We start from the raw sequence: 12890 nt of genomic DNA, 5'->3' as shown, positions 1-12890 counted from the left end.
CTCCCCCCTCCCCCCCTCATTTATTTATTTATTTATTTCTGTGCTTGGTTAATTACTTTATGCATTGCCTTTCCTTCCCTTTCTAAGTGTGATTTCAATTATCACTTCATAGCTAGGCACATGCTATACTTGCTAATGAAATCTGTGTGTGATTGGCTCAGTGTGGGTTTGCTTGATTTGAGGCATAGGTAAAAATTGTGCTAATTAGTGTATTTAATTATTCCTTCTTATTTAAGTTATATAACCATAAACTTATGGTTAGAGACGCAAATATCTGTCAGCAATTGACAGTTGGAATTGATTCCTTTTAATATTATATAATTGAGAATACTTGTTTTCTGAAATCATGTTTGAGTACAGTTCTTTTGTTTGTTTCTTTGCTTTCAATTTAAATCATAAAAATGATGAATCTGGTGCAATGGGTTCTCAAGCTAACGGGCTTTAGTTTGAGCAGTTTACAGTTCTGTTTGACCTCTGCATACTCAAAGACGATTAATGTAAAACTGGTATTTCTACTGATATTTTACAGCTACAAATGGTCACTCAGAATGTTTGCGACTATTGATAGGAAATGCAGAACCACAAAATGCAGTGGAYATTCAAGATGGAAATGGACAGTAAGTTTAGAGGCTCTAAATGCTATTCTTCACAATTTATTGCATTTCATAAAAGGAAAACCTAATTATTTTGCGTTGGTGATTTTTAGATTATTTCTTTTTTAAGGGGAAATGGTATTTGAACTAGGACAAATACGACTGTATAACTTGCAATAAATTTAATATAATTTTGGCGGTGATAAAACAACTTGTTCAATTGGGAGGAAATTAAAATGCACTTACTCCCTGGATGCTAAAAAAAAAATGGATTTTTGTTGCTTACTTAGGAATTCTATATTATTAGATATGAATTTATTTTCCTGGATCTAAAAAGCATCAATGGCATTCTTGGAGTGACAATAGTGCTAGAGACCGTTAACAGTCTAAATTTTAAAACAGTGTTTCCCAGAACAATAGAAGGTAAAATATTTCAGCTGAGCACTAGTCTGTTAAATTTCCACATAGATTACACTTTATTTTTCTCTCTCTTCAGGACTCCTCTGATGTTGTCAGTTCTTAATGGGCACACAGACTGTGTTTATTCACTCCTTAACAAAGGAGCAAATGTAGATGCCAAAGATAAGTGGGGAAGGACGGCATTACATAGAGGGGTAAGAGAATATTACACTTCTGTCCTTTCCGTAGTATATGCATTAATTTCAAATACAGGCTTAGTGTGTAGTGTTAATGAATTTCTCATTATTTTTGTCCTGCTATCCTTAGCTTTTGATTGTCTATTTGTTGATTTCAGAATGCTAGCTTTTGCCTGTTTGCTGTATACCCTCAGGACTTTTCTGTGCTTTTCAAGTCTCTTAATCTTGTTGTAAATTGACTGGAGAAGCCCCAAGGTACCACTTTTGTCGTGGGGTGGGGCATATTGTTAATGGAAGGAAGAAAACCGTAACACATGACATATGCCAATTTTTTTTTAGTCTCTGCCAGGTAAGACAACTGAATGAGCCATAGAGATTAGCAGTTCATTCAAGGCTATTCCAAGAAATTATTCTGTCATGAATATAATAATATATTGCTATTTGTCCAACATAATGGCCATTTCTAGAAATAAAAATCATAACTGAGCTTATTTTGTTACCAGTTATAGTATTAAGACATTGAGGTTTGCTTGCTTTAGTTATACACCTTGACTATATACCTAAATATGTGCAAACATGCTATTTCATCTTTCTCTTGCAGGCGGTTACTGGGCATGAGGAATGTGTGGAAGCATTGCTTCAACATGGTGCTAAGTCCTTGTTACGAGACTGTAGGGGGCGAACCCCTATACACTTGTCAGCTGCATGTGGGCATATAGGTGTCCTAGGAGCCCTCTTGCAGTCAGCTACATCTGTGGATGCAGTACCTGCGATAGCAGACAATCACGGCTATACATCACTGCACTGGGCCTGTTACAATGGTAAACGTGAAAGCAACGTTCTTTGGTTTTAAGCTTCCTAGGGAATGTATCTCTGTAGGTGTAGTGTCTCACAAAGGATATCCGATACTGATAAAGTCGTCTGAATTTCAGAATATAAATATTCAACAATGCAAAATATGAAATAAAACTTGAGTTTATTAAATGAACCAAAGATGCAGGAGATGAAAATGTATACAGGACTGATTTGTTGTGTTTATTTTTTCATTAGTTCCAGAACAGCATAGTCATCACATACTTTTAAGGCTGTCTTTCTCTTTAGTGAACCAAGTGTTGACAATACGTTCACCTAACTTCATATTTGATTTGAGATTTTAAATGTTAAAATTTTCACAAAATTACAAGATATAACTGAAAAAGTAGCTACCAGTTTGAGGCAAATGTTGAGGAATGGAGCAGCGCATCAGTGCAGTTGGATGCGGTGGTATACCTGCACCAGGCTTCAGAAATCATTTCATTAATAAGGATTGTAATCTTTCTTTAAAACATCTGCTAACTTTCATTCATGGAGATGCTGGTCATAACTTCATATTTAAGGTCTAATAGGTATATTGCTCACTTCTGCATGATAAAAATTGGTTCTACTCTGTACACAATTCCTTATTCAGACATTTATTAAAAAGTTTACTATTTCATTAGATGTACAAATACTTGTATAGCTCTGTTTCCTCCTTTGTACTTTGATTAAGGAGTCCAGAGACATAGGCAAGAAAATTAATACAAGTACATTCTTAAGTTCCTTGTCTCCGTCGCTCTTCTCAGATCTCTGTCCTAAAACATCTGGTAGACACTACACCTTGTTCCAGTAGTTGTTTCTCACCGTATGGTTTTCAGAGTTACTTGCTAAGAAACATCTAATGATATAACAATCATGCAGTCATCCCTGATGATATGCAGTCATGCAATAGCTTGAGATACAGTTTCCTCAAGAGAGAGCATCCCCAGAAAGGAACTCTTGCCCTTTCGCTCCCTTGCCGCTGTTTGCTGGGGTCATGTTGTAAATCAGATAAGTGAGATGATCTTGTTTGCAGAATACTGTCTTCCCCGCCTCTTTCCTTCCTCTTCCTCCCTCCCAAGGCTGTTTTTAATGTGGATCAGTTCCTTGATAGTTTATAGCACACAGTTGTCAGCCTGAGGAGCAGTGTAACGTTGGTTGCTTGTTCCTGCCCTGCCCAGGCAGCAATTCCTTGAACAGGAATGACTGTTGAAGCACCTGTATTATCAAGCTGTGGTCTCACTCCAGGGTGTGCAAATGAGAGCTTATATCTTCAGACAGTTTTCATTCCATTGTCCTGGGGACCTGCACTGCTGACAGAATTCAGTTACTTCTTCTTGGCTTGGTATAAGCAGTTGCCAGATGACCAGTGTCCATCTCATGAAGACAGGTGAAAAAAGGAAGTTTTGAAGTGTTTATATAGAAAGCTTTTTTGTTTTTTGTTTTTTTAAGTGTAAAAAAAAAAAAAAAAAAAGTAAACTAAATTACAGTTGAAGTCTTTCTGGATGTCAAGAAGTGCTCTGATTTGTTTATTTTTTAAATGGTAGAGTAACCTATTCCATTGTTTAATTTATTCATATGTTTCTGGAAAGAAGGTATTCATCAATCATAGAATTACAAAGTGTTTGGTGTCAGGTTTTCACATGCTTGTGCTTTATTGCTCTTGTCAAATATGTGTTTTTTCATGCAAAATAGCTATCCACCCATTTGATGGTGCAGTTAATACACAGGGCTAAATGAATTTGTTAATATTGAGATAGAAGTTATTACTTCTTATAAAAGCACTATRCTGAATTCTGGCCTCTTTCAGTTCCTACTAATCACTGTGAAAATAGTCTGTTTAGGGGGACATGGTGTCTCAAGGGGGATGTATTAACATCCAGTACACAGTACGAGGTGTTTATTTTTACACTACCTTTTTGTTTTAAACTACCTTCTTGATTTTGTGTTTCCATGAGTATTTTAAGAAGTTCAGTATAGTACCTGTAAACAGAAATGTGCCACACATCCCAAAAAATAACTTATATAGGAAGTCTTGGGAGGAAAGATTCCTGATTAAATATTTTTTTACACTTCCTTCAAATCAAGCTTGATGGGCATAAGAAGCTAAGGAATGTGAGGTTGATTCAATAAGAATTTGTTTTTCTTCACTAATCCTTCATTATATATTTCTTGGATTTTGGGGGGTGGGGAATACTCCCTGAAAGGATGGGAATGCATTCAGCTCTCTTAAAGATTTTAATATGAGAGCTAATTTCCTGACATAATAAAGGTTCTCATTTATTTCACCTCTGATTCACATGATAGAGAAAGACTGAGAAGTGTGGGTTTAAAGCTTCACTTTCACAGTAACTTCTAAGTGAATAGCTCACCAGGCTGTCCTCATAGCTAAAGTAACTGGGTAAATCACTGATAATTTCAGTCTGAATAGAATACCACATTTATAAAATTAAACTCTTGCRGCTTGATCCATTTTCAGAGTGAGCACAGTTTCTGGACAAAACAGACCTGAAATATGCCTTATTTGTAGAATGAAAATTTGACGGGACTTCTAAAAATACACATTTTCATGAGACAGTAAATGTTGAACTGAGCTTCACTGCCTGTATGCAGTAGTTATAGATTGAAAAGGTAGATGGGAACTAGTTATTCTACAGCCTACTGCTGTATGGGTTTTGAAAACAATACTATGATGGGTTGAATAGGTACTTGTTAAGGTCTTGTTATGGCTTTTGGCTCAGTTTTTCTCTGGGTTTAGCAAGTCAATGGAACAAAAATATCCCTGAAACGATAAGTACATTTTTGTGTAGACAAAGTGGTGAATGTAGAAGAGCTTGAAGAGTGTAGGTTTAAAGAACTGTTAAGTGTTCTGTATGTTCTTCAGACAGCAAGAGATCCCTTTCAGGTTCATAATATGTGTATAACCTGTGTGTCATTTTAAAACTTTTAAATAAGATATTGCTTAATCTACTTTAGCTAATTGGTTTATGTTATAATCTCTCTCTCTATATATATATTTTTTTATTTTTATTTTTTAATACTTAACTTTTACACTTGCTTTAGGTCATGACAGTTGTGTAGAGCTCCTACTGGAACAGGAAGTTTTCCAGAAGATGGAAGGAAATTCTTTCAGTCCATTGCATTGTGCTGTGTAAGGGAGTCCTAAATTATTCTTTACAGATTTCATTGCAGTATTTAACAAAAGCTTTATCATTCTGTACCTAACAGCATGTTTACTTTTTTATAGGATAAATGATAATGAAGGTGCTGCAGAAATGTTAATTGATACACTAGGTGCTGGTATTGTAAATTCAACAGATTCAAAAGGAAGGTAAGACTGTAACTGCATATTGGAAAAATGTTTGTAACGTAATAGTTGCATTGTTCTGTTAAATTCTGTCACTGTTGGCCTTCTTAAACTTGCTATATCTATTAGTTCCCCTTTCTCCTTTTTATTCTTCAAGGATTTTTTTATTTATTTATTCTGTGCTAGAAATAAAATGTTGGGCTTTTTTAAATCCTGTTCTGAATCAACAGACTTGAGTATGGTTTTTATTGTGCAGACCGGTTTGGGCATGCTTAAAATTGCATGACATGGTGCGTAGTAGAAATTTTTATCAAATTGTATCTGTATTGTGGGAAGCTAATAAGGAGCCATTTATTTGAAACTTGGGGGTGACTTTATAAAGGCACCTGTCACAACTCCAACAATTATGGTTTTGGAACATCAGTGGGACTGCCTGCCCAGTCTTTGTATCTGCAGGATCCCAGTATATACCTTTGAATAAAGTGGAAAGCACAGGAATTTTTTCCTGCATGTGAGAAWGTTTTCATTTTTTGTAGAACTCCTCTTCATGCAGCAGCTTTTACAGATCACGTTGAATGTCTACAGCTTCTGCTCAGTCACAATGCTCAAGTAAATGTGGTAGATTCCTCTGGGAAAACACCTTTAATGATGGCTGCAGAAAATGGACAGACAAATACAGTTGGTAAAGAGAAAGCTTTATTTATTTCTGCTCTGAAGTTTGCTAATAAACAATAATATCTTGTTACAGGTAAAGTTGCCCTAGAGTAACCTTATTGTGGATATTTTTTGTCAAATTAATGTTTTCATTTTGCACAATTGTAAGCCTTTGAAACTTTAAGGAATATGCTTTAGTTAATACAGATCTTTATTTCCCCCAGAGGTGCTGGTTAGCAGTGCTAAGGCTGATCTGACTTTGCAAGACAGTTCTAAGAACACAGCACTCCACTTGGCTTGCAGCAAGGTACGTGCTTATTTTGACTTGATCAGTGTTGAGTTTTATGTTACCAAATACTGTTTGCAAATATTAGCTTGCATCTTTGAAAAGGCATTGAAAGCAATTTTTAAAGAGTATTTGTTACATGACAGTGTGTTTGCTCTGTCTTAAGGGTCATGAAACTAGTGCCTTGTTAATACTGGAGAAGATTATGGATAGAAACCTCATCAATGCCACCAATGCAGCCTTGCAAACGTACGTATTCCCACTGAGTGGTGTTTTACTAATCAGTTTTTGTTGTTTTGCTAAAATCAGTATCATGCTCAAAAAATAAATATTTTTCATAGTGGTTTTTTTTTTCAAATTGGTTGAATACATATTGTGTAATAGGTACCAAATGTTCAACCAACTTTAATGCAAAAAGTGTTTCATTCAATCTTAAAGTTATAGTTTTAGCTGAGTCAAAGGGATGCTAAATAAATCTTACAGTACTGTGATTCAGGGAATTCTGTGTGGAATTATAGCAGTCCACTGAGATTTCCCATAAGCCAATATTTTTCTGTTTTATGAATTACCTAATTCTTCAGTTAAAATTCGCTTCAGTTAAAAACTCATTTAAGGCGAATTAAGATTTGCTCTTCTTCAAAGCTAGCTAATAAAAAAAAAACCTAGCTGAAACATGGTTTTATTTTTTAACATGCTTTCTATTATTAAAAGAAATCAACTGTTATTGAGATAGAATACTTTTCAATTTCTAATAAATAGCGTGGAGACTATAGTATCCTTGGTGCTTCCTAAAGATCTAATCTCAAGTAGAACTAAGCTGATTTTGTCATCCCAATTTTAAGGAAAATTTTAAAACATAGTATGTCATCCTGTGGAATTTATTTCGGGCTCGGCTATTAAAATGGCTTTTCTGCTTTTTTTTTTTTTTTTTTTTCCTCCCCTTTCCATTTTTTCCTATTTGTGTTATAAGCTGTATTGAACACCTGTAACTGTTAGACCGCTTTAATAAAGTGATCACACACCATTTTTAGAAAAAAACACCAGAACTTTTAAGTAATTCATGCATTTCTCTGCTCTTGCATCCCTTCTGTAATCCATCATGTTCAAATCCCTACAGTCCTACCTCCCATTCTCCAAGGTCTGCTGGAACTACAGAGTTAAGATAGCAAGACTTTTCTTGCTCTGCTCTTGCTGTTTACCATGCTGCACTTCAGGCAGCATGAAATAATCAGGAAGCAGCACAGGGACTGATTGCCTCATTTCTGGCTTATAAAGGGGATATCTTGGGAGAAGGAAAAGCAAAAATGGGATGGGAATAGAAGTGGGAAAGAATGCTACCACAGGCTCATGTAATTCCACCCACATGCCTTAGCTTATCCAGCCCGACTATAGAGATATCAAGGGGAAAAATAGGTACATATTCTCACCTCCATGAAATGTTTATATAGATTTCAAGATTTTAACAGTTCTAAAAATATTACTAGTTTGGCAAATATGTTTAATAACTACAGTGACTTTCTAAACAGTTTTCATCATGGACAATGTCCCACTTCCTAGCGATATAAACATTACAATTGTTGGCTTCAATATTAAAAATATTTTAATTACAGCAAATTTTTCAGTGTATTTGCAGTGTGCAGTAGTTCTCGAATTTTAATACTTTAATCTAAGGACAATAGGTATAGCTTCTCCTATTTGTATCTTTTGCATTTCTGTTTTTTAACTAAGGCACTTGTTTCCAAATCAAAATAGAATTCATGGTTAATTTAAACAATTTTAAGAACCTCAAAATGAATGAAGAGCAACATAAAGCAGAGTTGAACTTCCTGCTGAGTAGTGACAGGGTTTCTTTAGACCAGTGGGTACCACTTTTCAAACTGTTGCATTTGAAAAAGATGTAGTTGGAATATTTGAGGTAAAGCTGACGCTTTCCTTGATGGATCAAGTCGCTGCAAAATATGGCTATGGTTAATAGTTTGAGGTTGTGAAAAGTAATGTTCTTCTTTTTGCTTCTTCATGCATTATATTGTAAAAATAAATTTTTCATCTATAGTCATAATGGAATATACTGGTTTCTAAAAGGCAAGTTGATGAAATGCTTGCCCATCTCTTATAAGCATTCATACGCAATAAAATATGACTACCATTCTGCTGGTTGTATTCTAATGATTGTTGCCAGTGACATGCAGTAACTCTCAGATGTGTCACTATCTGTTTTCACAGTTCAGTGAAGGATTTAGAAACARCTAGTACCTTACTGTTGATATAACTTTTTAATGTGATAAAGTTCTTCAGGGGACACACCTGTTCCAGCAGCTACTTACTCACAGTATAATGCTATAAAACAGAATGAAAGTGCACAATTGTTACTGTATAGTTTCTTTGCAATAAGAAGAGATTTCCTTTTTTAACCTCTCTTAGACATTATATCCCCAGTGTTTAGATAACATGTAAATAACATACAAGTATAAATACTTCAGTAATCAATTAACTAGATGCAAGCTACTTAAAATCTTATTTCGTATCTTGTTCTAAGGTTTATATACCAGTTTGCTTGTCTTCACAGACCTCTGCATGTTGCTGCTCGGAATGGACTAACAGTTGTAGTTCAAGAACTTTTAGGGAAGGGAGCAAGTGTACTTGCTGTAGATGAAAATGGTAAGAATAAATTTAACCTTGTTTCCCCATAAGGAACTGTGGTTTTAAACTCAGCTCAATAAAAAACAGTAACTGCTTTTGAAATTTCATACAAGCCTTATAGTAGTAGATTTCTTCACAGAAAAAAAGTGTTTTGTTGGTGATGATGGGTTATTTTAGTAAAGCAGAAAAAGTGTAAGAGGAATGAAATTTTTTCGGAATGACAATGCAGCTGGTCATATGTCTGATTTGAATTTGCAATCTTATATAAATACATTAGCTCTAGGAATACTGGAAATGGTCTGAAAAACTTAATGCTCAAAGTAAATTATAACTCTCAGCTGTTACGAAGCTGGATTGAATTGCCATTCATTTTACCAGGGTGTATTGGTGTTAGTTTTTAAAAGTAAGTGTGAATTATAGATCCCAGGTACTGGATGTGAAGCTTCTGGCTCTTGAGAGTTTTTTAGCACGTAGAAGTAAGAAAAAGTAACTGCCTTATCACAGGGAACAATTCCTATACCTTGCAAGAACAAAAAAAATAGATAAACTGACTTCTAATTTGCATATTTTCATGTAAGAGATCTGTTGTCCTCTGAAATTGTGCTTTTGAGAGATAGTACACTGCTCTACCCATCTCAAACTAATGTCTTTTAAATAAAAGCAGCAGCTGCTTGTTTTCCAGAAAAATGTGTCTGATTAATAGCTCTAATTATATTTCTGCTTTGGGAAGCTTTTCTTCCCTTGATGTTTACTGTGACTTTCCAACTACAGTGTTTCTCAAATTACACTGCTTAAAGTGACATGGGTGACTTAAAGATCATTCCTTGCCTAAAATAGGGAACAGGAGGGGGAGAGGGTTCAGTAACTGCTAAATGAAACTTTCTAAAATGAAAAGATTGGAAAACATACCTTTTTGATTTTTGTTTCTCATCACAAGTGTGCTAACTGTGGAAGCTATTTGTATGGCCAGTTTCAAGGGCTTTTCATCTGCGATCAGTCAGTCCCTTGTTAGGGTGAATCTTTGACTTAACAGGGAAAGTTGCTTGTATAGAAGTCAGTTCTCTGGCTGGGAATCTAAGTGTAGCCTGTTAAATTTTTTTTTAATTCTGCTAATATTTTAAATTTAAAGTAATTCTGAGTATTACCTAATCTAGTTCTTCACTGTGGCTCCTGACTTTTCTTTCTAGTAGCAATTTCTTTGTTTATAAAATTTTAAGCAGCCTTGAGAATATTCATCATGAATTATTTGTCTGCTGGGCGAATGTGCGAGCTCAGAATTTAGCGTACACAAAGTGATGAATATTTCCAGTTGTGAGAGAGCAAGAGAAGTTTCCATGGGATTTATTGATCTACTTCACCTGCCACAGTAGATTTTTCTTAATCCTTAGAAATATTAGTATGTCAGCAAGTTGGCTATTACACTTGCAAAAGGTTTCTTCTTGCTTCCATTGGGTATCTTTTATATTAAATGGAAAAGCTGGCAGTAGTAATAGCCACTTTCTGCTTTAGGTTAACTTCTCTTGGATTTTAGCATTCACCACTAGGGTGTAAGTGTTTCTAAAGCAAAGATGATTACATTTGTTTATTTAATTCTAATAATGGAGTAGAAGTATAGGAAAAACTTAGGATTTTTTTGATTAGAGAGACTTAAGAGTATGATTTTAAGGACGAAAGCTATTCATGTAGCAAAACACTGAAAAAAATAGTCACTGGAATCTTTTGCATCACAATGCTGATGTTCTCGTACTTCAGCATAACTCATATAGGTGTAGTGATCTCCCACATAAGCATTGGCGTTTCAGATAGAGCTAGATGAGACTGGAAGTAAAATTTCAATTAATATTTTACACAGAAGCATGTAGAACATGTTGTATCCAGCATGACCTCAGCTCTTATGGAGTGGTGATCCCCTTTTTTTTTTATCTTTTAAGTTGTGTCTCTTTCTATAAAGACTACATCGACTTGGTATTTTTTTTTCCAAGTGGTCTGTATCTATATCTGTATCTGTACAAAACTACTTCATACCCCTCTGCTACTTTGTCTGGATTACACATTTTTATAAATTTATAAAGTATTATTTTATAAACTCTAGATTTTAAATCATACTACTTTTATTATAGAGGTTCTGTTATTGTAGTGAAATCACTTTTTGAGGTGTTTAAGAACTAATGTCTTTGATTTTAATTCTCTGGGCTCTCATGAGATTAAATGCAATTGAAACAACTAGTTAGCTGTCCAGTATACTTCTCGAGAAAAGTCATGTTCAGGGTTCATTATCAGTTCTGTATCAGTTCTCACTTAAGTCTTTTAGTTGTTTTCCTATGTTGCACACCTGTATTGCAACTTGGCACCAATTTAAGTTTTAGTTTTGGTCATTCAGCCAACTTCTCAAGATTTTTTTGGTCTATGTAACTTACTAAGCTAGCTAAATTTCTTGGTGCAGTCTGTCTATTATGTGTCATATAAATGTGCAGCACATTAGTGAGAGGAGACTCTCTCAGTCTCTAAATCCAGAGAYTGACATAGCAGCTGTGTGGAGGTTTCTGTCATTTTTGGATTCATCATTTTTACAGTGACCATTGGCCTATCAGTACATTTAAAAAAAACAAAACAAAAAAACCCACTTTTTCTAGTTCTTTTTCCAAGTCCTCCTTTGCTTGGATTCTTGTTTATGTTTGAGATCTCCTCATGCTTTCTGAAATAATTTTTTCTTATAGATGTTTAAGAGATGACTCATGTCTCAGCAGGCTTTCTTCTTTCCCAAGCATAAGACTTCATTCAGTTTATCTTGAGAAATTTTTCCGCATTGACCACATTAATAAACATCTGATTTTCCTGTAAGCATGGACACTTTCCCAGGATGCTTTCACACCCCTGGGGAGGGAGCAGCTCAGTGTTCAGACAGGGAAAGCCCTGGTCTTAAGTCTATGTCCAGCATGCAGGCTCCATTTTCTGTTGTGTGGGAAAGTTGCTTCATCTTTCTCTGCTTCCCTGTTTCTAAATAGTGATTTTTTTTTTTTCTCCAAAGCTTATGCAGATATGAGTGTAGATTATGGGGAACATGATGTAAGCACTGAGTAAGGATGTTTCAATGAAGTCAGTAGGTTTACCAACTTCTAATTATAAGAAAATTTAAGGAATTTGTAACTGTTGCTGCATTGAGAGATGAATGATCACTTTGCTGTTAAGGGACATAAAGATATTCTTTGGTGTTCTTATAATTTTAAAATAATATGGACAAAAGAAAGTGGTGGAGGACACAGATGTCAGTCTCTTATGGTGCAAGCAGTTACTTCATCTTGCTATGTTTGAGCAAAGAATAAAAATGTGATATTTCATTCCTAACTACTGAAAGCCAGAAGCTCAAAATCTAAAATTGAATATCATTATAAATGCTGAGTTTAGAGAATATTTAATAGAAACAAGAAATTTGCTTAATCTTCAGGTTGGCCTTTAATTTTTATTTATTTTTTTAATGACTGATAGGGATGCTCAGTTCCAGAGGGACATGAGTAGTCAAGATGTTAGCAAGAAGCATTCTTTCAACAAGAAGAAAAAAATTGCTGGTGACTTTGCACAGTTTTCAAACACAGTTATCAAACAACATTAGTAAAAGAAATGGTGTTGAGCATGGCCAGTGTGAATAAATTGATCTTGTGTGTCCCCTTACCTTTATACAATCTCCAGCAGTTGTAGATGTTAAATTGTGTGCATTTGAGTATCAATTCTGAGCCTTCTGTTCTGCCTTACATGCCTGAAATGCACTCTTCATCCAAGTGTAGCGAGCTCTGGCCCTTGCTTTTGAATCCTCTCAAAACGTATCTCTTCTGCAGACTGTCACTGTTAACTCTGAGCTGTTTAAGTGCTGTGATGCCTTACTAACAATGAAAACATCTGCTGCGCTGCACTTCTGTACGGCCCTATCGCATGGTCAGCTGGTGCGTTTTGTGCTTGAATTCTGTCTGTTATCTTGGATTGTA

The 12890-nt window shown here is 35.1% G+C and overlaps 1 protein-coding gene across 3 annotated transcripts in view; it reads left to right on the top strand.

The window, feature by feature from the left end:
• ANKRD28 (ankyrin repeat domain 28) overlaps positions 1 to 12890 on the top strand; it is an 88499-nt gene that overhangs the window by 71861 nt on the left and 3748 nt on the right. For 2 of the 3 annotated variants that reach the window (XM_026089440.1, XM_026089441.1), the window contains 9 exons: positions 530 to 617; positions 1090 to 1207; positions 1791 to 2010; positions 5087 to 5174; positions 5271 to 5354; positions 5867 to 6012; positions 6209 to 6291; positions 6437 to 6519; positions 8837 to 8928. In XM_026089440.1, coding sequence (XP_025945225.1) covers positions 530 to 617; positions 1090 to 1207; positions 1791 to 2010; positions 5087 to 5174; positions 5271 to 5354; positions 5867 to 6012; positions 6209 to 6291; positions 6437 to 6519; positions 8837 to 8928 — 1002 coding nt within the window. Of the gene's footprint in view, positions 1 to 529; positions 618 to 1089; positions 1208 to 1790; positions 2011 to 5086; positions 5175 to 5270; positions 5355 to 5866; positions 6013 to 6208; positions 6292 to 6436; positions 6520 to 8806; positions 8929 to 12890 lie in introns of all 3 variants that reach the window. The other variant, XM_026089442.1, reaches the window with a different exon arrangement.

This window comes from Apteryx rowi, unplaced genomic scaffold (genome assembly GCF_003343035.1).
Source record: "Apteryx rowi isolate R43461 unplaced genomic scaffold, aptRow1 scaffold_813, whole genome shotgun sequence".
NCBI classification, from domain to species: Eukaryota; Metazoa; Chordata; class Aves; order Apterygiformes; family Apterygidae; genus Apteryx; species Apteryx rowi.
The sequence above is the reverse complement of the archived record's forward strand: the minus strand, read 5'-3'. Positions and strand labels throughout refer to the sequence as shown.